General features: G+C 33.1%; 2 protein-coding genes, 1 long non-coding RNA gene and 1 pseudogene across 10 annotated transcripts; 2 read left to right on the top strand and 2 right to left on the bottom strand.

The window, feature by feature from the left end:
- The window catches only part of LOC114370142, a 39,516-nt pseudogene extending 30,295 nt beyond the window's left edge, over positions 1 to 9,221 (bottom strand).
- A 528-nt stretch (positions 9,222 to 9,749) lies between these two features.
- Positions 9,750 to 12,950, bottom strand: LOC114385006. The gene is made up of 7 exons (XM_028344924.1): positions 12,799 to 12,950; positions 12,435 to 12,631; positions 12,162 to 12,212; positions 11,522 to 11,757; positions 10,353 to 10,466; positions 10,226 to 10,285; positions 9,750 to 10,135 (listed from the first exon to the last, which is right to left on the bottom strand). The coding sequence occupies exons 2-7, from the start codon at positions 12,610 to 12,612 to the stop codon at positions 10,067 to 10,069; spliced, it is 708 nt and encodes a 235-aa protein (XP_028200725.1). The 5' UTR covers positions 12,613 to 12,631; positions 12,799 to 12,950; the 3' UTR covers positions 9,750 to 10,066.
- Positions 12,951 to 15,635: 2,685 nt separating this feature from the next.
- LOC114384977 (protein DETOXIFICATION 1-like) lies at positions 15,636 to 21,481 on the top strand. Of its 8 annotated transcripts, none has more exons than XM_028344895.1 (9): positions 15,636 to 15,753; positions 16,066 to 16,186; positions 16,265 to 16,482; positions 18,790 to 19,334; positions 19,447 to 19,608; positions 19,701 to 19,757; positions 19,849 to 20,087; positions 20,629 to 20,834; positions 20,953 to 21,481. In XM_028344895.1, exons 3-9 carry the CDS (start codon positions 16,267 to 16,269, stop codon positions 21,028 to 21,030), a joined length of 1,503 nt encoding a protein of 500 aa, XP_028200696.1. In that variant the 5' UTR covers positions 15,636 to 15,753; positions 16,066 to 16,186; positions 16,265 to 16,266; the 3' UTR covers positions 21,031 to 21,481. The 8 variants fall into 8 exon arrangements, with proteins under 8 accessions (XP_028200696.1, XP_028200689.1, XP_028200704.1 ...); XM_028344888.1 differs by having other exon boundaries at positions 15,636 to 15,801; XM_028344903.1 differs by having other exon boundaries at positions 15,636 to 15,801; positions 16,258 to 16,482; positions 19,855 to 20,087.
- A 1,301-nt stretch (positions 21,482 to 22,782) lies between these two features.
- LOC114370721 lies at positions 22,783 to 23,889 on the top strand. The gene is made up of 2 exons (XR_003657910.1): positions 22,783 to 23,378; positions 23,685 to 23,889. It is a non-coding gene; the product is annotated as an uncharacterized LOC114370721 (long non-coding RNA).
- The last annotated feature ends 719 nt before the right edge of the window (positions 23,890 to 24,608 follow it).

Here is a 24,608-nt window from a genome sequence, read left to right as displayed (position 1 = left end):
TAGAAAAATCATCAACTATAACTAAAGCATAGTAATTTCCTCCAAAACTCATGGTTCTAGATGGACCAAATAGATCCATATGCAACAACTGTAATGGTCGAGTGGTTGAAACAACATTTTTAGATTTGAATGAGACTCTTGTTTGTTTGCCCTTTTGACATGCATCGCATAGTTTATCTTTTTCAAATTTCAATTTAGGCAAACCAACTACTAAATCTTTTGAAATTAATTTATTTAAGTGATCCATGTTTATGTGAGCAATTCTTTTATGCCATAACCATGGATCATCATCTTTACTAAGAAAGCAATGATTGTTTTCTTGTTTTATGCTTAAGTCTATCATGTAAACATTATTGACTCTATGTCCTACATGCTTTATATTAATGTCATGCGTATGTTCTATAAGACATTTATGAGAATCAAATGATACTAGATAGCCTTTGTCACATAGTTGACTAACGCTAAGCAGGCTGTGCTTAAGGCCTTCAACAAGTAGAACATTTTCAATGGAGTTTGAAGAATTTGTACCTATTTTACCCACTCCAAGAATTCTACCTTTGTTGTTGTCACCATATGTTACATGCCCGCTTTTCTTTGGAGATATGTGTGTAAAATTTGATGCATCTCCAGTCATATGTTTTGAGCATCCGCTATCTATGTACCACTTCTTTCTCAAAGATACCTGCATAATCAAGTTTTTGACTTAGGTACCCAAATTTTATTGGGTCCTTGCATGTTAGTATAAACTGAGGATCCTTTTGGGACCCATATCATTTTAATGTTACTGTAATTTTTCTTGAAGTAGCAAGTTGATATGCCATGTCCTCTTCTTCCACAGTAAAAACAAGTGATAGAATTAGAATTACATTTTTGTGTGGAAGTGAAAAAGTTTTTATGAATCTTTTGTAGTTTTTCAGATTTATATCCTAGTCCATTTTTATTAGACACATATCTTTGTTTACTTAATATAACATCTAAATTATTTCTACTATATGAAAATTTTGCAAGAGAATTTTTTAACTCTTTAATTTCTTTTACATATTTATCACAACAACTACAAGAATCTGTAATTTTCTTGTCATTAATAGTGGAGATATTAACTTTTTCATTTGTTTTAGAAATTGAAACTTCATTTCTAAGAAGATCTAATTCTTTGTTTAATTTTAAAATTTCATTTTCTAAATTTGAAATTGTTTTCTTTGATGATGAAACTAATTTTGCAAGTTTAATTGATTCTTTATGCAAATCAGCAAATGCATCTTGCAATTCATCAAAGGAAATAGATAAGTTGTTTGAAGATGTTACCTCTTCATCACTTTCGTAACTTTTTGCCATAAGGCAAAGATTTATCTCTTCATTTTCAGAATCATCAGAGGATTCCAAATCATTTTCATCCCATGTGATGTATGCTTTCTTTAGTTTCTTCTCACTATGATTTTTCTTTTCAGATTTTTCCATCTTTTTCTTGAAGATGGGACAATCAACCCTCAGATGTCCAGGTTGATTGCATTCAAAGCATTTTAGAGTAGAGGATGAATTTTCTGTCCTTCTCTTTGATTTAAAATTTGGTCGCCTCTGATTTCCTCTTACTTTAAGAAATTTGTTGAATCTTTTTACAAAGAGACTTAGATCATCATCATCATCTGCATCATTATCCTGATCACTTTCTTCTTGAATTGAGGATGATGCTTTAAGAGCAATTCCTTTCTTTTTCTTGTCATTTTCTTCATTTTGGTGTAATCTCAATAGTTCCATCTCGTGTTCCTGCAACTTACCAAATAAAGTGGCAAGAGACATGTTAGACAAATCTCTTGATTCAGAAATAGCCGTTACTTTGGGTTGCCATTCTCTACTTAAACATCTTAGCACCTTGTTTATAAGATCTTCATTTTGAAATTCTTTGCCTAAGGCTGCTAGATGATTTACTATATGTGTAAATCTCTTTTGCATACTCTGAATATTTTCATTTGCATTCATTCTAAATAATTCATACTCATGAGTTAGTGCATTTATCCTAGATCTTTTAACATCTGTAGTTCCTTCATGTGTTAATCGAAGAGTGTCCCACATTTCCTTAGCACTCTTACAATTTGAAACTCTGAAATATTCATCCATTCCTAGGGCAGATGTTATTATGTTTTTGGCTTTTAGGTTGTATTGTACTCGTTTTCTATCCTCTTCAGACCATCTATCTCTAGGTTTTTCTATGGTTATGCTTTCACTTGATGAACTACCATCTATTGAAACTCTTTCTACTGTGGTGGGTATATAAGGCCCTATTTCTATGGCTTCCCAGATATTTAGATCTATTGCCTCGATAAAAATTTGCATTCGGGTTTTCCAGTAGTGGTAACCCTCTCCATTAAAGATTGGAGGTCTGTTGATAGAATTTCCTTCTGGAAATAAGGAATTTGCTGAGGCCATCTTTTTCTTGAAGCTTCTAAACTTTGTACAAGAATGAAGCTCTGATACCACTTGTTAGACAAGTGGCCTCAGATATCTTAAGAAGGGGGGGTTGAATTAAGATATTCCAAACTATTTCCCCTAATTAAAAATCTATTTTACTTTTTACTCAAGTTATGAATTCCCTTAATGACAATCTTCTTAAATATTAATTCAAATGAAGCAACTTGAATATGAATATAAAGCAATAATAAATAAAGGAGATTAAGGGAAGAGAAAATGCAAACTCAGTTTTATACTGGTTCGGCCACACCCTTGTGCCTACGTCCAGTCCCCAAGCAACCCGCTTGAGAGTTCCACTAACTTGTAAATTCCTTTTACAAGTTCTAAACACACAAGGACAACCCTTCCTTTGTGTTTAGAGATCCTTTACAACAAGAGACTCACAGTCTCTTAATCCCTTAGAGAATGAGAAGAAGAAGAGGAACAAATCTCTCTAGAAAGAGATGGATTTTACAGATTGAGCACTCAATTAATTCCTTAATGAATTGCAATTGAATTGGCCAAGGAATTCTTAAGAGGATAAAATGAAATTGCTCTTTGAGAGGATAAACACTTTGTTGTTCTGAAAAATCTCTTACAATTTCGTGTTTAAGTCACATATATATAGACCATTGGTGGTCATGAGTAAAGCCTTTGAAAAGTTGTGACTCTTGAAATTATTTTTCAGAAATTCCTGTCTGGTAATCGATTACAGTAATTGTGTAATCGATTACAGCTTTTAAAATTTGAATTAAAACGTTTACTAACTGCTGGTAATCGATTACCAAAATTGTGTAATCGATTACACAGTCTAAAATTTCGAATTCAAATTTTTATAGCTGTTATAAAACGTATTTGGCCACTGGTAATCGATTACATCCTCTGGTAATCGATTACCAGAGAGTAAAACCTTTGAGAAACACTTTATTTTTAAATCACTTGGCCAAACCTTTGCTAATTCAATTAGGAATTCCCTTCCTAATATTCTAGTGATCATCTTGATGTTGTGACTTGTAATCTTGAAGTATTGTCTTGAATTTTAATCTTGAAAAGCCCATTTGCATCAATTGCAACATATCATCATGATCATCATCAAAACATCAAAGCCAATTGCATCTACAATCAATGGAGTCCTTTGCTTCTTGAAGATTAATGGCAGCGGAATGAAGAAGGAAGAAAGATTAATGAAACCTTAATCTAATATGTACAAAGATAAGTGGGCTCATATTTAGCCCATGGGCCCGAAATCTACATTAAGGCTCATGAGAATCGTAGGGCCTTCTCTTGCATCTCTGGCTCAATCTTCTTGGAGTCTTCTATCCAATGCCCTTGGGAGTAGGATTGCATCACTCTAACTAACTTCTAACAGAATGTAGACTAACTCTAACTACCTCTAACCAACTTCTAACATAATGTAACTACTTGGGTGCAATTTAGTGAAAACTAACATCCCTTACAACATATATGCTCGCATCCTGGTACTACTTGTTTTTGTGGATGTGAAATCTAATCGGTAAGTGCACCGGGTCGTCAAGTAAATAATTAAAACGGTGTGAACCGAGTATCGAACTCAGGGAACTTATTTTACTTGGCAACACATCATTCAGTAAATAGGAATTTGCGTAAAGAATTGATTATCATGAAGTAAAAACAGAAGTAATTCTATTATAAGTAAAAGCAGTGATTATGAGCAAGTGAATGTGAAAAAAAATATGTAAAATCGTCGGGTCCTTCCACTGAGATACTTGATGCAATTAGGGTTTTTCTCTACTTGAAATTATTTCTATGTTCTATGCTGAAGGCACAAATACCAAACACCGATGTCTCTCGAGTTTGGCCTAATTCAAGTTAAACTTCGTTCTCAAATGTCTCGTGTTGAACTTAGCCTAACCGAACAGCATTACAATTACAACATGATAAAAACTAAATTACCGCACTCCGTGTCCGGCAGTTCGATAACCTAGCCCTGCCCTATCCAGTTCTAAGGATGCAGTACATTTTCCAATGCTAAAGCTCCTAACCTTACACACAAATGGGTGATCAAGCCACAAACATGCATAACATAAGCACAGATAGAAACATTGAACACATAAAAACAACTTCAAATAGATAGTGATAATATTTACATCAAGCACTCAACGGAACTTCCCAACAAAAGATTCTAGCCCTCCATTACAAGGGAGTACCTTTCACAAATAGGAGAAGGGTTTCAGAGAAAATACCATATTACAAAGCAGTGGGGATGTCTCCTCCACCTCTAGGAACCTAGGAATCACTCATAAACCTAAAATCTACCTGAAAGTTAGGGCCTTTGTCTTCCTTGCTCAGCTTTACCTTTGTTCTTCGTTCAGCACTAGGCTCACGTAGTCTATTCAGACATCTTCCTTTCATTCTCTGCAATTCAGGCTTAAAAAGGGCTTTTTGTCCGCGAAGGCGTGCTTAGCGCGAGTAAGTGAAATTTGGCTTAGCTCCATTCTCGCGCTAAGTGTAGAAGAGACAATCTTCTCGCTGAACGAGCTGATGACGCGCTGAGCGTGTGATGACATGACAAATTCTCTTTAATATTCCTCTCACTCGCTAAGCGGGTGATGTCTCGCTTAGCGGTTGAGTCTCGCTAAGCGCACGGTCCAAGCTTAGCGAGACAACAACTTTTGCATCTTCAAAATTTTCTCCTTTTTACTTGGAATTGAAGTGAAATTTACATTAAATTCATATGGAAAGCTTCTACTGAGCAAATATAAAAACTAAACAAGAAATATTTACAATCCTACCAAAAAGAACCATAAATTGGGGAAAATATATACATTTTTAAAAACTTTTCTATGCAAAAGTTAGTCGTAAAAGACGACTAACAATATACATTGTTGTTTAATATGAAACAAAACTGTTTACACAGTTATGTATTTATATACTCTAATAATACCTAACCACAAAGTGTCATTGTATGCCATTATTGAGTCTTAATAATAGCATGCCTTGACCTTGAAATGGGGTAAACTTCCTTCCCACAAAACTTCTATGCACCTAAAAAAAACCCAGATATTTACCAAGGTCCGAACAAGAAACTTCATCTCCTTCTCACAGTAGGAATGCATGAGATGAACAATGATGCCTTTCTTCCGAGATGTGCTTCCACTGCCTACACTAATGAGCACTACATAAGAGCATGTATAGCAAAACTAAAATTTTACCTAACTAAATAGCAATAGAAACATTTGAGTAAATTAATTTAAGTGAATGTTAAGTTACCACATACAAAGTAACACCATGAAGCTAAGTCTAGCAACAACTTTTAACTAAACATTTGAAGAGAAGACCATTTGGGGGTAAATTATATTTATATCCGTTGTAACTTGTAAGATCAAAAGTTACAATAAGAAACAGAATGGTTGTTAATACCTTATCTTTTGTAGTGCAGAGAAAACATCCTTAATTAGAAGTGGTGTAGGTGTTGCAAGCAATCTGTGTTTGACGACACTCTTGTGTGTTTGACGACACTCTTGAGCAACATCACCCTTTAGCAATCACATGTTATTTCAGTTATTCAAAATCCTCACAGATTGAACAGGTTTAGTAAAACAGTCAAATAGTATAATGTAAGGAACTTTGTTAGTTCCAAATATTGCAGTGACTAAACTTCCACCAATATTTAGTTCCTGATATTAAATAATATAAAAGGAACTTTGTTAGTGCATAATAACTCTTATTGCCATACAATAGACTCCTATACTCGCAGTCAAACTTAAACATTAACAACCAGAAATAGTAATGTATGTTTGCAGAAAGGTATTTTTATTGTATAAATAAAGTGACCTTTAAATTGGCTGATGGATTTTAGAGGCAATTTTTTAAAGTTAGAACTAGGAAATCCTCTTTCTCTTTAAACTGGAGAAGAAAACTGTGCAGAGGGGCATAGTGGGCCCTACTTCCTACATGCTCACATGTTGTTTACCATAAACAACAATTAAATCACTAGTGTGTTGAAATCAAGGCTACACTCCTTGCTGTCGCGATACAAAGAAAACAAAAGAAGAAGAAAAGGGAAATAGCAATTCAATGAAAAACTATACGTGCAAGTTTCGATACAAAGAGTCACCCTCAATCAACAATGAAGGACTAAAATGCCATATATAACAAATTGTCAATGTGTTCATTAAGGAACTCAAGTCCTAGAATTTTAAAAACTTGACAGAGTACATATACCAGAGCAAAGGAACAGGACAGAGGTTTTACTTTTATTTACTCATTTATTTATTTTGAATTACTCAGCTGAAGTTCCATTCTCATTAATGATAAAAATTATAAATCCAAATAGTCAAGACCAGAAATAAACATACCTTGTTTTCATGGTCTGCACCAATTTTGGTATTGCATAGATACACAGCAGGAAGCACATCTGCTAGAGATAAGGCCGACAAACTGTGTGATAGAAACATTGCATGCAAATATTGTTCCTCAATCAGCCAATTATGGGAAAAACTGTTTCACTATTCCATAAAAAAAGAGGGAGGAAATGACTAATACAAAGAGTGTAATTAGTAACAAAGGAACCTTCTGAACATATTGCATAGCAATGAAGTAGCTTTAATCTTTCCTTTCTCACCCTCAAGCAGGTTGAAGGTTCGTGCAATATGTAAATATGGTGCAGGCTGTCCATCTCTCCAACACGTTGCTCATTTATACCAGTTGTGTACATATGTTACAAGACATAACGTGATTATAAAGAGTAAATATAGAAGTAAATGCAGTGAGTTGAACAACTTCTAAACCAATATTTCTGGGGGGTAAAAACTGAAACAAACCATGTTCTTTAGGGTTGTATTTCTCAGGTGGTAGAGATAAATGGGTAGCATCTACATTATCTTTCAAGACTTTCTAGTAAAAAATATCAAGTTTAATTCTCAATTCCTTTGATGCATGCTTCTTCACTACAGGTCTATCAATTTTGCTCTCCACTGATATTTTATTTTCACCAAGATATTCAGAATTACCGTAATATATGTCCAATGCCTTATTGATATCACCTTTTGTCTTCTCAATTATAGTGATGGCATATTTTTTTAATGACTCATTCCCATTTATTATTTGCATAAATTGATCAATTTCATCCTTGTACAATTGCCTATCATCAGTTGGCAATAAGTCTTCAACTTTAGAGCTTTGGTCAAGCTTTGGTTCAGAATTATAAGAATGAGCACCACCAGGCATCTCAGGTATTAATTTACTGAAGAATCTCGTGATTGTGGCCTGCTTTGAACCACTTGGTTCAGATCTTGCTTTGACTTTAGGTTTTTTTTTTTTTTTTTGCTTACTGTCACTACTTCTCTTCCTTTTGGCAGGAGAAATGGGACTAGGCACTGTATGCCTCAGGTTATTTAGTTTAGAGTCTTGACTTGAAAAAATGTCAATATTTTTGCCAGTGTTGTTTGTATTAAGACATGGTTTTGCAAGTGAATCGGTATTTAATGAGCAGCCCTTGGGTGTTGAAACAGGATTTTGACAAGAAATCACTTGCTCATGAAATTCAGTTTCACGTTTATAGAAATTAGAAACAGCTTCAACGACATTGCTCCCTGAGATGCTGATCAGATCCAACAACTGGTTTCAGGTGAACCATGAGGGCAAACAACAAATCAGTTCTTGAATTATTTTCTCCTTTTCTTCATCATTCAGCAAAGTAGGATCTTGTGTACATGTTTCTTCCATAAAAGAAGACAAACCCACAGCCACATCTGGACCAATACCTATATCACCTTCTGTCTTCTCCAATGCATTGACTTCTTTGTCCATGTCTTGCCCTGGCTCCCGAGCATCACTAACAACCTTCTCAGCCTTGAAACCCACTTCACCCTTCTCACAAGGGACACAATGAAAACCCCTTAAAAAATCCTGCTTGTTGGCAGTCTCATCAACCAGCCAGGTAAAGTACTTCCTCATTTTGTCAGCATGTTTACTGTCACTCTTCTCAACATCACATACTCCCTGAGCTTGACATAGTTCGAGTGCTCACTATATGGCACAAGATTAATCTGAAACGAATCCTTGGACTTCACCGCAAACTTATTCCGCTTGACTTCATAGGTCCATTGGGTTGGAACAAAGCTGACAACCTGGAATATGACCCTCCTCTCTCAGCCATAACCTCCTTCATCCTGACAAAATTAGGCCTAAAGTAAGGCCAAGTCTCCCCCAACACATTCCACCCAACAACATGAATATTACTCTCCTTCTCATCCTTAATAAACTCACCATTCTCCCCATACCCAAGAACCCTCAAAACCTCCATCTTCCTAGCATCAACGTGTATCTTCCTCTTAAACCTACGCGCAAGCTTAGGCAAAATCTTCTCCTTCCCAATGACATAAGTAGCAACAAGAAACAAAACTTTATCATTACTATTATTCTCACACTTGCACTCAACGCTCTCCACATCAGTGGGCAACGTAATCAATAGACTCCTCTTGTTAGGGGAAGATGAACTTAGGGTTACAATAGGTGGTGTCAAGAAACATTGCATCGACACCGACGAATGGGGCGAGGGCGGGTTCAGAAACCATGCAATTAGAAAAGCGAAAATCGCTGTTGTGGGCGTACCTAAGGGCAGTGGTGTCATCGGTGGCGCGGGGGATGAAGAGGGACTGGACGACACTGGGACAGTGGTTGGCGTGACTTGGACGCCGGCGATGTAGAGCGGCTGGCAGAGTGGGAGTGGGACGACGAGGGCGGCGAGGTGAGAGGTGTAGAAGATGACGCCGCGGGACCAGAAATGGGAGAGGTCAAAGTAGTGGGAGTGGGGGCCGGCGTGGCTGAAGGCGTTGACAAGGAAGCGGGTGTGGGGGATGATGAGTTTGGAGTGAGGGTTGGGGTTGGAGGGTTTTGAGGGCGATGAGGAATAGTTGGGTGGAGTCTAGGGTTTCGGAATCCATGGAAGAGTGATCACATAGTTATTTTCTTTTATACTTCCATGAGGACATGCATAGTTTCTGGGTTATTTGTTCCAATCAATTAGCATTGACAACTTTTCACTTTTTTTTTCTAGTCGGGTCAAATCCATCTAAATGATAAAATGACATGTTAGTCTCATTTTGAACTTCCTAAATTATAATTTTGATAGCCAAATTTCTTTAATGATTGAACGATTGTATTTCTACACACCATTGAACGTCAATCAACCTTAAATCCCACCTTATATTTTTCTTTATCAAATTGTTCATAAAATGCTTACCGTTAGCATTACATTCTTACGTGGCATGGGATCACAGTTAGTGTTCAATATGTCATATAGTTCATTTTATGACCAAAGCACAGCAAAATTAAACCTCATATAATTTAAATAAACTTTACTAGGCAAGTCTTTTACAAGGAAATTTTGATGTCGGTTACATTAGTATGCTAAGGGAAAAGGGAAAAATAATAATACTCTCAGAAACTGTAGAAAGCAGAGGGCAATGTTGAACAAATAAAAAAAAAAGGAAAATATTGAACAGAAGGGGAACGGGGGACTGCTCAAAAAGTGTCATCAGTATAGCATATATATCAGACTACGCAGGCTTTGCACACGAAGGCAAGTGGTAGTGGCGGAAAAATTTGCTCTACAAAATGCCAAATACCATTAGAGTTGTCATTTCTTTCTCCTCTTGCCTGGCTCTTTCGTTGACAGCATTTTCCTTGCGCTTGCTTTGTCTCTTTTCTGCCATTCAAAAAAATAAATCATAAACCTTACAGTTTCAAATTTTCAATTTAAAATCTTCCTTATAAATGAAATACCAGTGTTCTTTACCTTCTTTCTCAATCTCTTTTTATGCTGCTTCTTCCCTTTGTGATTCTTCTCCGCATCATCCTAAAAAGTTCATAAATGATTTAGTTTTCCAAGGGTGTTCAATTCAATAACATGTTGAAGAACCAACCTCCGAATCTTTAGTTTGGATCTCTGAGATCTCTTGGTTCTCAATTTCACCATCACTGTTGAGGATAGCCTTCAGTCTACCTTCGCTAAGTAGTTTTTCAGATCGAGCATGTCTCTACAGTAATAACAAAGTCCTCATTACATGAATAAGAAGCTTTACGCAATGATAAGGAAAAATTGAATAGTTGATAGTTGTCCTGTCCAAGTTGATCAAACTATTGAGAGTTGAATGAAATGTTAGTTTCATCTTAATGCTTTGACTCTTGAGTAGGACCTTGTGGGAGAGGCAATATAAGTCTTCCTTATTTAGTTAGGAATGAAAGATTACTTTGACCAAACACAAACTAAAAGCAAGTCCTTCTACAGAGGGAACAACAAAACTATAAAATGAGTTATTTGGTATATTAGGCAAGAGCAAAATACTATTAACATTTTTAATTATTAATAATGTAAAGAACAGAGCCTAATAGGTTTCAAGAACCAAAAAAATGCTAGCTTTCAAGGAAAAGCTAAAAGATTTGACTGTTTTCTTTCTATTGTTTCATTTGTGTATCGTCCCCTGCTTTTCTTCTATTTAGAAAGGCAAATCTTACAACCCACAAAAAAGAAATGCTCTATAAATACATTTTTGTAGTCAACCAATCTGGGGGTTACACTTACATTCACCACATCCTTTGCAGAGAATCCATGTCATATTGACCCAAGTTATACACTGTCAAATGTCTATCACTTAAAAGAGTCCCATCATAATTTCCCTTCTCACTAACATTTGTCCTCTTTTTATTATTACTAATCTAAACTTGTTGCCACCAATATATATCAGCATCCTTATATTGGCCATACACTCAATGAGTGAACAACTTTTGTTCTTAAAGAAAGGGATCATATAAAAAATTGTAGCAATGAGTAGGAGAATCCCAAAGTGTGCTAGTCCTATCCCAGAGTACGTAAATAGCTTTAAACTTATTGTTGTATATTCCTAATCCTTTCCCATTTCAAAGTTCAAACCCAGGACTAATTTTCAGCCAAATGTATGCAATAATTGATAGATTTTGGGAAGAATAAATAAGATAGGAGTTTATGGATTACTTCTCAAAACTAAAGAATAACAATGAATAGTAAAAGCTGTTGCTTAAGCATAATAAGCCACCAAAAGAAAAGGCACATTACCTTTGATTGCAGATGATCCCGCAAAGTTTCCTCAGATAAACAGATAATCCGGGGACACAGCCTGCACTTAAATACTGATTTGCATTTTAAGACATGGGATGGCATATCTGTCGGTAAGGATTTCTTTTCAGCCAAGACATTAGACTTTTCGGTATCACCTTTACTCAGCAACTCTCTGTTAATAAGCATTTGTCTTTCGTTTATAGCTCCAGCATCATCTTCACTAAATAGCAGACCTGATGTTACATCAATGTTAAAACAATCAAGAAAGGAATTTTTTTCTAAGGAATAGGTACACGCAGGTTACAGAAATAACCAATACAAAGGAAGCTATTATCCTAGAAGTAGACATCTAATTGACATACGGAAGTAAGATGATAAAAGAATTTTGAACGAGTGCAAAAGACCAAAAGTTCAAGACTTAAGTCTCAAGCACCATCAAACCCTAGTGGAAAACTAAATCATCTGAAAGAGTTATTCATTTAATTAATTTAATAGAGTTAAAGGGACAATTATGCCATTTATAATTATAATATTGATTATTGAAATATCAATAAGCTGAAAGAGGACATTTGCATAACATATTTCCTCACAGATAGAAGTAAACAATTCTGTGTTAGTGTGTACAAGCAAACCCTACCTGCTGAGTTGACATCAACATCATTCGCAGAACTATCCTCACTTGCATACCCTGAATGTGCCAAAATACAAAATTTAAAAAAGTGAGTAGCATTAATAAATAACAAACACCATTATAAATAAGAACTAATATCTGTTGTTCAAATATTGAACTCTGCATGATTCCATAATCAGCTAATGCAATTCTATCCCAGGCAGAGGCAAGGGCTAATAACACTGAACACATTTTAGAGAGAGCAATAAAACACAGTTAACAAAATGTGAACAAACCAACCAGAAGAATTTGAGCCAGCTTCATCATCATTCGGTTTCACTTCTGCTATTGCATCTTCCTCTGATTCTTCTTCAGAGGTTTCAGCTACGGCTTCAAGCTCGGAGTCCGAAGAAGAAGAAGACGGATCGGAGGCCTCTCGATCACCGTGATCGAGCTTGAAGAACCTCCTCTTTATCATTTTGTGTCGCGAAACCTAACTGCGGCAACAAAACACGTGATTCCGTAAACAATACTACTTCGAAACCGTTAAACTCGTCCACTCTGTAGTCTGTAATGACACTTAACTGGTAACAAACGCATGCAATAGGTGCATAGACCAATGAATCAATGAAGCTGCGAAGAGAGAGAGAGAGAGAGAGCTTACATGAACTTGGCAGCGACGGCGAGAATGAGAAGTGGCAGACCAACACGCGTTCCGAAGTGGCGATCAAACGAAAGGGTTCGATAGGGACAATGGGCAATTGAACTTGTTATTTTTTTGGGCTTCATAGACCCAACCCACTTAGATGGCGGTTGCTTTTGCACCTCTTTTCTCTCCTTTCCACAACCTGCATCTTTTTTTATATTTTTTTTTGACAAAGATGTTTCTTTTTAGAAATTAATATTATAAAAAAATATAAATGGGTCCCAAGTGACAAGTATAATAAAATTTTTTTTATGGAAACTAGTTTCTGTGATGTATAAAAATAATTAGTGCATTATGAAAAATATTTCCCATGATATATATATATATATATATATATATATAATTACATTACAATTATTACCATTTGTGAAAAGAAAAAACAAATGGAAGATCAAGATGGTTTGAAATGGCTTTGGAAAGACAGAAATGAGAAGATGAGGGTGCTGATATGAGGAGTGCGAGAGGGGAAGGGGTGAAGGCGAGAGAAAGAAGGGGGGTGGGCCATCTCCAATCCAGCATCTCTCGGTTGAGTTCTCAAGTGGATTCATTTATACACACTACTCATTTTTACTTTTTTTCAACTTAAGCATCTTCTAAGAACCAATTCCTTCAATCTAGCACCTGTAGAAAATTTAGTAAATGGGTCCCATCTGTAATTTCACTTCCTTACATGATAGTTTATTTATTAAATTATTTTTACGGGCCCACAAATAAAATTAAGCATTAGTGATGGTAGAAGCACCGAATGCTTACAGAAGATTCGTGCTGCAATGGTAACAACAAAATTATAGGGATAAGAATATGTTGTATGCTTCTAGGTAAAAAAAAAATTCTCTTAAAATAATGCTTATAAGCATTCTTGTTTGCCTAAAGGATTAGGTACAACCTATTCTTATCCCTAGGTACAAAAATCGCATAATACAACCATCTATTTTTATTTTGTTTTTGGTGTCATTATACAACCATCTATTGAGTCCACGGATAAGAATAAGTTGTATGCTTATGGGTAAATTTCTCTCTTAATGTTTTTAATCAATCTTTCCTAATATATTAGGTACATAAAAGAATTAGGATTAAACTAATTTAGATAAATTAGAAGTAAAATATATAACAAAAGAAGATTTATTAGAAGAGAAGGAGATTACTTTAAAGAAAACCAAGGGGATTCTGACACCTAACCGTTTTTCTCTATTAAATTTCTAATTTTTTTTACACAATTAAATTTCTAATTAACACTTGTTAATTGCATTTAAGTAATAAAAAATCCAAAATCAACTATTCTTTTATTCCTAAATCAGCGAGTAGTTAATTTGTTGCTTTGTTGTTAAATCACAATATTTATAGAGACTATATTTTACTTTCACTTTATTACTTATATCACTACTGTGATCTTACCAATCAATTAAAAAATAAATATTCATTTATGATATTTGAATTTAATTTTTATTTGCTAATCATTTACCATGGTGGAGTTTGGCTTTACGTTCAAAGTTCAAAGTTCAAACAGAGAATTAATATGTTAGCTAGACGTCAACCCCAAATTAGTGATGATCATCACTAGAAAAATGCAATTTAGTAATCGAAATTAGCGACCCAAAAACTTCAATCTCTGTTAGCGATCGCAGTAGCGGCCATACAGTTAATGGTGCAACTCGCGATTGAATTTGCGACCGAATTTGATAATGATGACTAACTTGTGTTAGCAACTGAATTAACAACCGAAGATAAAGGTCACTGAAGACTTCGATGACTATTTCGATTGCTGTAAATGTAAAAAATGAAAGTATTTTAACCACCAAAGTAGCGATCGATATATAGTTGAAGATAACAACTAAAGATGTATCGGTCGTAATATCAAGATTATAGCGACCGACCAAAATGCAGTCGCTGTGCGTATTTCTGTTTTGAAATTAGCAACCGAATTAGTGATTAAAATCTCCTTTTTGTATATAAGTGAAGTAACAAAAATTTTATTTATTATAAATCGTAATAATATAATATATTTAAATATATTTTATACTAGAAAAATATTGAAATTAGTATATTAATAATATTTTTCAATTAAGAAAATAATAATATCCTCATGAGGATATCTTGCATAGTTGCAGTGTTTAGCGATCTCTATAATAATTAAGTGTATATATAAGTGAGGTTTCGGAAGAGCTATTAGACAAAGAATCCTTAAAATAAAGATAAGTGTTTTTTTTTATTAAGATTTTGTTACATTGAACCTATATATCAATTAAAATAATGTATGAGAATATTTCAGAAAACTAAAGAATCCTTAAAATAAAGATAAGTGTTTTTTTTTTATTAAGATTTTGTTACATTGAACCTATATATCAATTAAAATAATGTATGAGAATATTTCAGAAAACTATCTATAAAGGACACGACCTTTTTGTTTTGTTTGCGAAAAAGTATTCTATTATTATTTGATTACCCACATTTTAGCAATGCTTCATAATAACCCATCACAATTTAAAATCACGATTAATAATTCAAGTTGATCGATCCCAATAAAAAAATGTTATTCATATCAAATCGAGATGACTGTCCATGAAGCTGAAGGTCCTACCAGTTGCTATTACTTCATGCATATCAGAGAGGGTTCATGTACCATGTCAAGGCATATATAATATATTTTAATATTTATCATTTTATTTGTACGGAATATCAATAACTAATTTTCATCAGAAAATTTAATTCATCATCTTTAGAGATTTCTGTCATTCAAATTATATTTTTTTAATCCATACAATTCGAATCAAAATTTTAATTTAAAGAGATTAATCATTCAATATCAGATAAATCACTCAGATATATATATGTATGTATATGTATATATATCAAATCTCAATGAAGCATCTGCGGATTGATCCCGTCTATGATTTAGTTTTTAATAATATATATGTAGGTTTGTATAAAATATTTTGATACATTGATTATACAAGTTGTTAGGTATACATTATATAAATATGGCGTACAAATATATTTTGATTTGCTATTGGATGATTATGTTCTAAATTTTGACATATACACTGCTTTAAGTTATAGAATGTTTACAAAATTACGGTCTAAAAATCATTTAACATTTGTTCTGCAACTTAAACTGAAATAGAAATTGCAAGTTGTACGTTCAAAATATCTACATTAATATTTTGTTGAAATGTGTATAGATTGTCGTTACTAGTTTGTATGTTTATTTGCTTGTTATTTATTAAGGTATAGTTGCGTGGGTGACTGAAAAAGATAACGCAAAGTTGTGTTTAGTTGTGATGATACAAAAGAGGACAAAGGTAGAGGCAGAGCCAAAGAAGGATAAGATCGACATATAGAAGAAAAGGTAATAATATATAACACTTGAAAGTGAGTGATATAAAAGAGTAAAAATTGATCGTACAAAAATGATAAAAGGGTGCAGTGATGGAAGAAAGTTCGACAGGAAAGTGGGGATGGATGAAAATGAGGGAAGAGCTGAAGAAGGTGGGTACTATAGCAGCTCCAATGGCGGTTTCAAGTGTGTTACAATACCTTTTGCCAGTGGTGTCCTTAGTAATGGTTGGCCATCTTAACCAGCTCTCTCTTTCAAGTGTTGCTATTGCGACCTCTCTCACCAATGTTTCTGGGTTTAGTGTTTTGGTAAGTAGGCCTTTGATTTAATTTTTAATTCATTGTTACTATTTTTTTTATTACCCTGTTCAAAGAAACAAATTCATTGTTAATTACTTTTAGGCTTGTCAACAATCTTGCTCTACTCAATTAATCTATTCGGGTTGAACAAATGGTAAGTTAAACGAACACATGACGATAAAATTTTGGTGTCTTATTGCATTAAAAAAAATTATGATCTTAAGCTGTCTTTTGTATTGTTTTTTATGAATCATGTGTAAGACTATATCTTCTTACATGATTCTTTTACCAATTGTCTTAACATTTTATCAAAAAATAATAAAAAAGTACATTAAATATGTTGAAAATATAAATAATATTTAATATTTTTCATCAAATAAATATAGGATCAATAAGAGAATTTGAAATTATTTAATTTTCTTTCATATTCTTGAAACAAATATTTTTTGGAACTATGAAAAATTTTATCATTAGTTTTTTGGACTTATATTCTTTCATTACAATTTTCTTAAAAGGATAAAAAAAAATAGTAGTAACAAAATCTCTATTTTTTTCATATGATTTTGTTGGACAAGTAGCCTCAATAACTTAAGAGGGAGTGAATTAAGTCTTACAAAATTTTTCACTAACAAACTTTTAATCTCCTTTTAAATGATAGGCTCAAAATTCAAAAGAAGAAGCAACAATCAATTTAATAATGATTTTTAAACGTGCAAGATAAAATTGATTGCAATAAAATAAATAAGATGAGGGAACAGAAAATTGCAAACTTGATTTATACTGGTTCGGCCACTTCCCGTGCCTACGTCCAGTCCTCAAGCAATTCACTTAAGATTTTCTACTATCTCTGTAAATCCTTTATAGACTTTGAACACACCTTAGGATCCCTCACCCTTGTGTTTAAGATTCTCCAAGAGACAATCAGTCTCTTGATTACAATTCTCAAAGTCCAAGAGACAATCAGTCTCTTGATTACAACTGAGTTTCTGAGATGAATAGAAAGATTTCTCTCCTTTAGAGTAGATGATACAAATTGAAGATTCTAGAGAAATTTCTCTCTTTTAGAGATGATAATACAAATTGAAGTTCTTGGATAAATTCTCAATAGATTTGTAAGTGTTTGTCCAATAGTTGTTGAGAGAACATTTAACAATTAAGTTCTCTTAGAATATTTCTCTCTTACTTTTTGAAGTCAAACACACATTTATATAGGCTCATCGTGCCTTTGCAAAATGATTTGAAGATATGTGTCTTTTCAAAAAGTTTTTCTGAAATTTTCTCATTGGTAATCGATTACAGGATACTCGTAATCAATTGCACAGTTACATTTTGATGGGTCATGACTTTTTAAATTGAATTTAAGGAGTTCCGTTACTGGTAATCGATTACACACCAATAGTAATCGATTATAACTTTTAAATTCAAATTTTAAAATCCTTTTTAAAAGCTAATTTGCAAACTTGTTTTCTGGTAATCAATTACACTGTCTGGTAATAGATTACCAGTGTCTTGATTTATTGGAAACAATGTGTTTGAGACAAAAGCTTATCAACTAGTGAGATTCTTTGAGACCTTATCTTTTTCTTGATCTTGTATGCTTAATCTTGAATTAATCTTGAAGCAATGCTTAATCTTTGAATGTTTGTTGAAGCAATCTTATTTGATTATACTTTTGGCATCACTAAAACCCTGTATTCATATATTTACATTCTCCACCTTTTTGATGATGACAATCATTATCAAGTGAATTCTTTTCAGCATCATCCAAACCTGTATGATTAACATATTTATGATTTTTAATAAGAGAAAAAGAGAGAAAAAAATGAGAATCTAAAATCCAAATATATTTTTGTTTATCTATTTTTTTCTCCTTTTGTTACCTTCGAATCAACGATTTAGATGTTTTGGACGAATTCTCTTCGAAAAAGAGTTTTCGAATTGAGCAAGTATTCTTAAATTTTTTTATATGACATAATCAACTTGATCAATTATTTTTTTTTTTTGAGAAATTCTATAGTACTCTTAAAAATTTAAAGATATTATTCTACTAATAGAGAAACTCTTTCCCTCCTTGATTCTTTCTCTTGGTGTACTCAAATTCATTTAACTATTGACCCAAAAAACAACTATACTAAAGCCTTTAGATTTCTCTGAGTACAATAACAACTCTCTTTTTTTTGTCACAAAATAACAAAAGACGTTTCAAGGGAAAATGTGTTCATAAGAAATAGTATTATGGAGCAATCTTATGTGAAATTTGTAAAACCAAATTGTTTGAAATATGACTCATGACTTCTATTTATGTCAATATTGCAGTCAGGGATGGCTGGTGGATTGGAAACTTTATGTGGCCAAGCTTTCGGGGCAGGGCAATATGAAAAATTTGGACTATATACTTACACTGCCATAATATCCCTTTCTTTGGTTTGTTTCCCGATCACAATTCTATGGATTTTCAATGACAAAATATTAACTCTATTAGGCCAAGACCCAACAATATCCCTTGAAGTTCGTAAATATGCCATTTGGCTAATACCTGCTCTATTTGGTTCCGCAATTCTCAAACCTCTAACACGATTTTTCCAGACCCAGAGTTTGATTTCTCCCATGATTCTAACCTCCGCTATAGCTTTGTGCTTCCACGTAGTAACATGTTGGACCCTTGTTTTTAAACTGGGGTTGGGACATGTTGGTGCCGCAATCTCCTTCAGCCTTTGCGTTTGGTTTAATGTGATAATGCTTTTGTCCTTTGTGAGGTATTCCTCTGCTTGTGAGAAAACACGCATCTCTTTCTCCAAGAATGCTTTGGTTGGTGTTGGAGAGTTCTTTCGCTTTGCTGTCCCAGCAGCAGTCATGGTTTGGTAACTATTCTCTCGCTTTGCTATCCATACACTTTTTTTTAAGAATATTTTATTAATTAAAATAAATCTCCTTATACTATTTTTTATTTCTGCCAATACAAAAAAAAAAAAGTCTTGAGTATTTTGAGAAGATTTTGCAACACGATCATAATGATTTGGCCAACATGGTCACTTATCTGTCATACAGTCTTAAGTGGTGGGCCTGCGAGATACTTGTTTTGTTAGCTGGACTTTTTCCAAACCCAAAGTTGGAGACATCAGTCCTATCTATATGGTAATGCTTAATTTGATATTTGAAGAAAGCCCATCTTTATTTAGATGAAAACGAAATTAACCACTTTTTTTTTTTTTTTTTAATATTGCCAGCTTAACAATCTCTACGTTGCATTTCACCATACCTTATGGGTTTGGGGCTGCTGCTAGGTTTGTTTCTTACTTAATCAAACTATATGGTAATTTCTTTTTCCATTTGCTAATAGTAAAAAGTGACACATTAATTAATACTATGTGATAGCACTAGAGTTTCGAATGAATTAGGAGCTGGGAATCCACAAGCAGTTCATGTGGCTGTTTCTGCAACGATGTTCCTTGCAGTCACAGAGGGTTTCATTGTAAGTGCAACACTATTCGGCTGCAGACATATCTTGGGTTATGCCTATAGTGATGACCGTATGGTTGTTCATTATGTGGCTGTTATGATCCCTCTGCTCTGTCTCTCTATTTTTACTGACAGCTTACAAGGAGTTCTTTCAGGTTAATTATTCTCTCCTATTCTTTTTTTGCTTGTTGCTTTTTGAAAATTAAATTGTACGTTGGTGCTTTCAACCAACTAGGTTACTCTTGAATGCTGCATAGTAAAATAAAGCTAACAAGAACAAAAAATTGCTAGAAATACACTCTTTTTTGGTTAAACTAGAAGAAATGCACCACTCTTTGATACTTTTAACAGACGCAGCCTCTCCCATAATCATTAGAGTAAAATTCATCTCACTAAATATGTTGTAAGTCACATTCTTTATTTGATGGGGGTAACATTCCTAAATTGTTTGGAGTGGTTTAAATTTTAACTAGTAAGAAAGAATTTGTTAAAAAAATAAGTGTTAAAAAATATGTTATCAACATTTCTAAATTGTTAGGATGGAGTCACCTAAATTTCAAAAGCGGGTTTGTTAAAAAGATAACGTTAGAAAATGTGTTACCAATGCATTTGGTGTGTTATATTTTGTCAGTAACTATCATTATTATTTTGCTAACCTGCAACGAAAATAAATAAGTAAATAGATAAAATAATCAGGGGTTGCTAGAGGAAGTGGGTGGCAACATCTAGGAGCCTATGTCAATCTGGGAGCGTTTTATCTGGTAGGAATTCCTGTGGGTATCCTACTTGGCTTTGTTGCACATTTCAGAGCAAAGGGCCTCTGGATTGGAATTGTCACTGGCTCCATTGTCCAATCGATTCTCCTTTCCCTTATTACTGCTCTTACCAACTGGAAAAAACAGGTTCACAATTGATAAATTTGACACTATCCTTAATTATCCAATATGCTTTCTTTTTTGCAATGTAGAAATATTGTATGTTTGGTGTTAATTAGGTGTCGGATTTGTGCAATTTTTGTAGGCAATGATGGCAAGGGAAAGAGTATTTGATGCTAAACCACCAGACGTAAATGGATCATATCACATGACGAGTGCTTAAAGCTAGTTTGGTCAGCTGTGTCTCACATAGACATAGATATATAATTTTGATTTTCCGTAGGAAATAAGTCACCAAACTATGGTTTCGCAAAGAAATGTTACGAGACACCTACGTCAACATCTAGAGAGCCAAAGAAATAAATGAAAGCAAAGAAATAAGTAACAGATAATATAAATGTTACAAGAAAAATAATGGAGTGTTTGTAATAATGGAGTGTCCATGCATGACTGTTTTATTATATTATTCTAATTTGGTCAAAATGCTGGATCAACTCCAATTAGAGATTATTAAAACTATGGGCGCAAGTTCACATTGGTTAATTATATGTCTGCTATATGATACCCAGTAGGAATGGCGACCGATCTTATCCATAGTAAGCTATTTTAACTCGTGAAACATGATTGGACTCATCCAAATAAATTATGGAAGATGGTGGCATTTCTAAATCCAACTCATCAGAGGTATTTGGCATATAATATACATTGATTAACTTTAAAAATGACCTGCTTTGGTGTTTTATTCTTTTTTCTCTTACTCCTTTAAATATTTCTTTTTGTTCTTTAAATATTTATTGATTGACAAATATGTTAAACAGAAAACTTTAAACAATGGTTAAAACAACAAAACTAAAAATATTGTTAAAAAAGAAAATTTTATTTAGGTCAACAATATTTTTCAACTATACATTTCAATTTCTCTTTAAAAACACCCTTACTTTTTATGGTGAGATAATTATTGTTTGCACAGTATTTTAATCAACTTCTCTAATATAAATTTGAGTTTTCATTTTCAAACTTGTAGATGTACGTCTTATACTGAATTTTCAATTTTCTTGTAAGAAATAGCTACTTATTTTTATATTTTCAACTATTTTAAAGTATCAAATAGCTACTGATCAGTTTGGGCTATTCATAAAAGAAATTTGATGAGTAACTTCTTAACTTCAAGCCCACAAGTACAGGGGTGTATGTAGATGTTGGAAGTTGCATCACATAATTCAATCAAATTTAAATAGGTTAGTTTGAGTTGATTTTTTAAAAAAGAAAAAAAATTAATTAACTCCAACCAATTTAGCTTGTTTGTAAACAATTTTATTTGAATTGAACTAATGAGTAAAATATTTTAATTTGCCTATTAACATATTTAAAATTTAATATTTTTCACTATTACATACAATGCAAGTTCTTCTAGGACACTACATTAAGGACGGTTCTACAAGAGGGACGGTTCCAAAAACTGAATGATATTTTTGTAAATAATCATAATTGTTCAATGATGATTCTCACGAAATTGTCTTAAAAACATATTTTCAAATATAAATTATTTTTTTCAAAACCGTTGTTAAAATGGGATACTCAACATCTCATTTTTTACTGGACCCGTTGCGAATGTGCCTTCAATTTTTATTTTCACTCTGGCTCTACTCGTTTTCATTCCCCTCTTTCTCTCGTGCTCACATACCTCACTCTTATGGTCTCTCTGCCAAGGTAAGAACCCTCCTCCAAACACCTTCACTGCCCTCCTCCAACATCCCCGTCATTTCCCAAATTAATAGAAAGTAAGAAACATAAATGAGTTTTCCTTTCATTTTGTTCTTCAACAGAGCTTGTATCATCTTTTTCCTTAAATTCATATCAAAGATATTCATTAAGCTAAGAAACTCTTTCCAAGCCATGTGTTACTTAAGATGACAGATAATGTTATTTTATATGGAGAACCATTAAATATTATTATAGTTACTCTTATAATTAGGATTGTTACTCTTATATCCATGTGTAGAAACAATACGATCATAAAACCATAATAGATCTATGAATTATAACAATTGAAGCTTGAACTAATGGTGTAAAAACAGAAGCCGCAAAAAGGTTATAACTCTAAAACAAAGGAAAAAAAAAAAAGATTAAAAATAGCTATCACCATGATAGAAAGGATATAGTAAAAAATATAATGACAACAATGTCTGGAATATTTTTCTTATTTTATAGGAAAAAAAGAATGAAACCAATGCCTATTTGGTATTAACTCATTTGAGTAGTTTTACTTTTTATTTTTACTTTGCTAACAATGCTTGCAGGATAAAGGTAAAAAAATAATGAAGCTTTGTTATATGTAGTTTAGATAATTAATTTGCTTATTTACAGTATGATTATTCAAAAGCATTTAATTTGCAGGTATTGAACCTAACCAAAGCATATGTTGAAGGGCTAGGAGAAGGTGGTTTTGGATAAGTTTTTAAGGGGTGGATCAATGAGAATTCATTGACTGCTACCAAACTTGGCACTAGCATTGTTATTGCTATTAAAAGACTCAATCAAGATGGTATCCAGGGTCATAGGGAGTGATCCGTAAGTTTAATCTAATCCTCTAGCTTTGTTCACACTTCATACTAATTAAGAAATAAATGTTACATGTGTTACACCATAGTAAGCACAATGCATGGTTAATGAGTACACTGCTAGCTAAAATATTCACAAACTATGCTAGTCAATTTAGACTCTGCTTACCATCTGTGTCGGAGAATCAAATTTGATACTTTAAACCAACTTGAATCTTAGCTGGTTATATTAATCTGCTGCATTATCTTTTTATTGCATTGATGCCCCTTCCCCCCGACTTTTATCTCTATAACTCGTTTCTTGACTCTTTTGCAGGGGAGGACCTTATTTATGGAATTTGTGAAGCCGTAGATGCAGAAAAGGATCCAGATTGTTTAAAGCTTGCTTTTCATACTGTTAAGTCTTTGTCACAATTATATCCAGATTCATCTGGTCTACTTGCAAACTTTGCTAAAGATGTTTTTGATATTTTAGAACCTTACTTTCCCATTCACTTTATACATGTAAGCTTAATCTTTCACTTCTATTTCTTTGTTGCACATATTTTGTTTCTACATATTGATTGCTAATCTGTTCGAGTCAAAGGGCTTAGCATTCACAATATGATAGTAATATGACTAACATTTTAGAGAAGATATTTAATCATTAGAGAGAATATTGTATTTGGATTGTCTTAGGCCGATAGTCATATACGCATTTGATTTTAATATATTTTTTGTTATTATAATTTTTTTTTATTATGGTTTTGGTCCTTATACTTTAAAGTTTGATAGCTTAATTTTTTTTTTGTCATATATACCATTGAATTGGTTTCGTGCAAGTTTAAAACTTAATATATTCTGCCTTCATACCTTTCTATAAAACAAAATAAACATGAAAAAAAATAAACAATATCGATTTTTAAAAAATATCTTAGAAAGAATATATTTTGAGATGGTTTTTTAAAAAATAATATTTAAATCCTCACATTTTTTTAACAAAAAATAATGTATTTTAAGACGATTTCTAAAAAAAACTTTTTAAGATGAATTAAAAATTATCGTGAAAAGTTAACATTTTTAAGATGGCGGATTAATTTAAAGACGGTTGAAAATGTTGTGGAAGTGTGTAAATAATTGTTTTTGAAAGATTTTTTGTAGTAGTGTTTATATTCTAAATTTTTTATTAACCTATATTGCACTATTTCAATGTGTTTATAAGTTCTAACATGATCAAGCGTGATTACGAATTGCAACTGAA

This window comes from Glycine soja, chromosome 2 (assembly GCF_004193775.1).
Source record: "Glycine soja cultivar W05 chromosome 2, ASM419377v2, whole genome shotgun sequence".
Classification (NCBI taxonomy): Eukaryota; Viridiplantae; Streptophyta; class Magnoliopsida; order Fabales; family Fabaceae; genus Glycine; species Glycine soja.
This window is presented reverse-complemented; position numbering and strand designations above follow the sequence as displayed.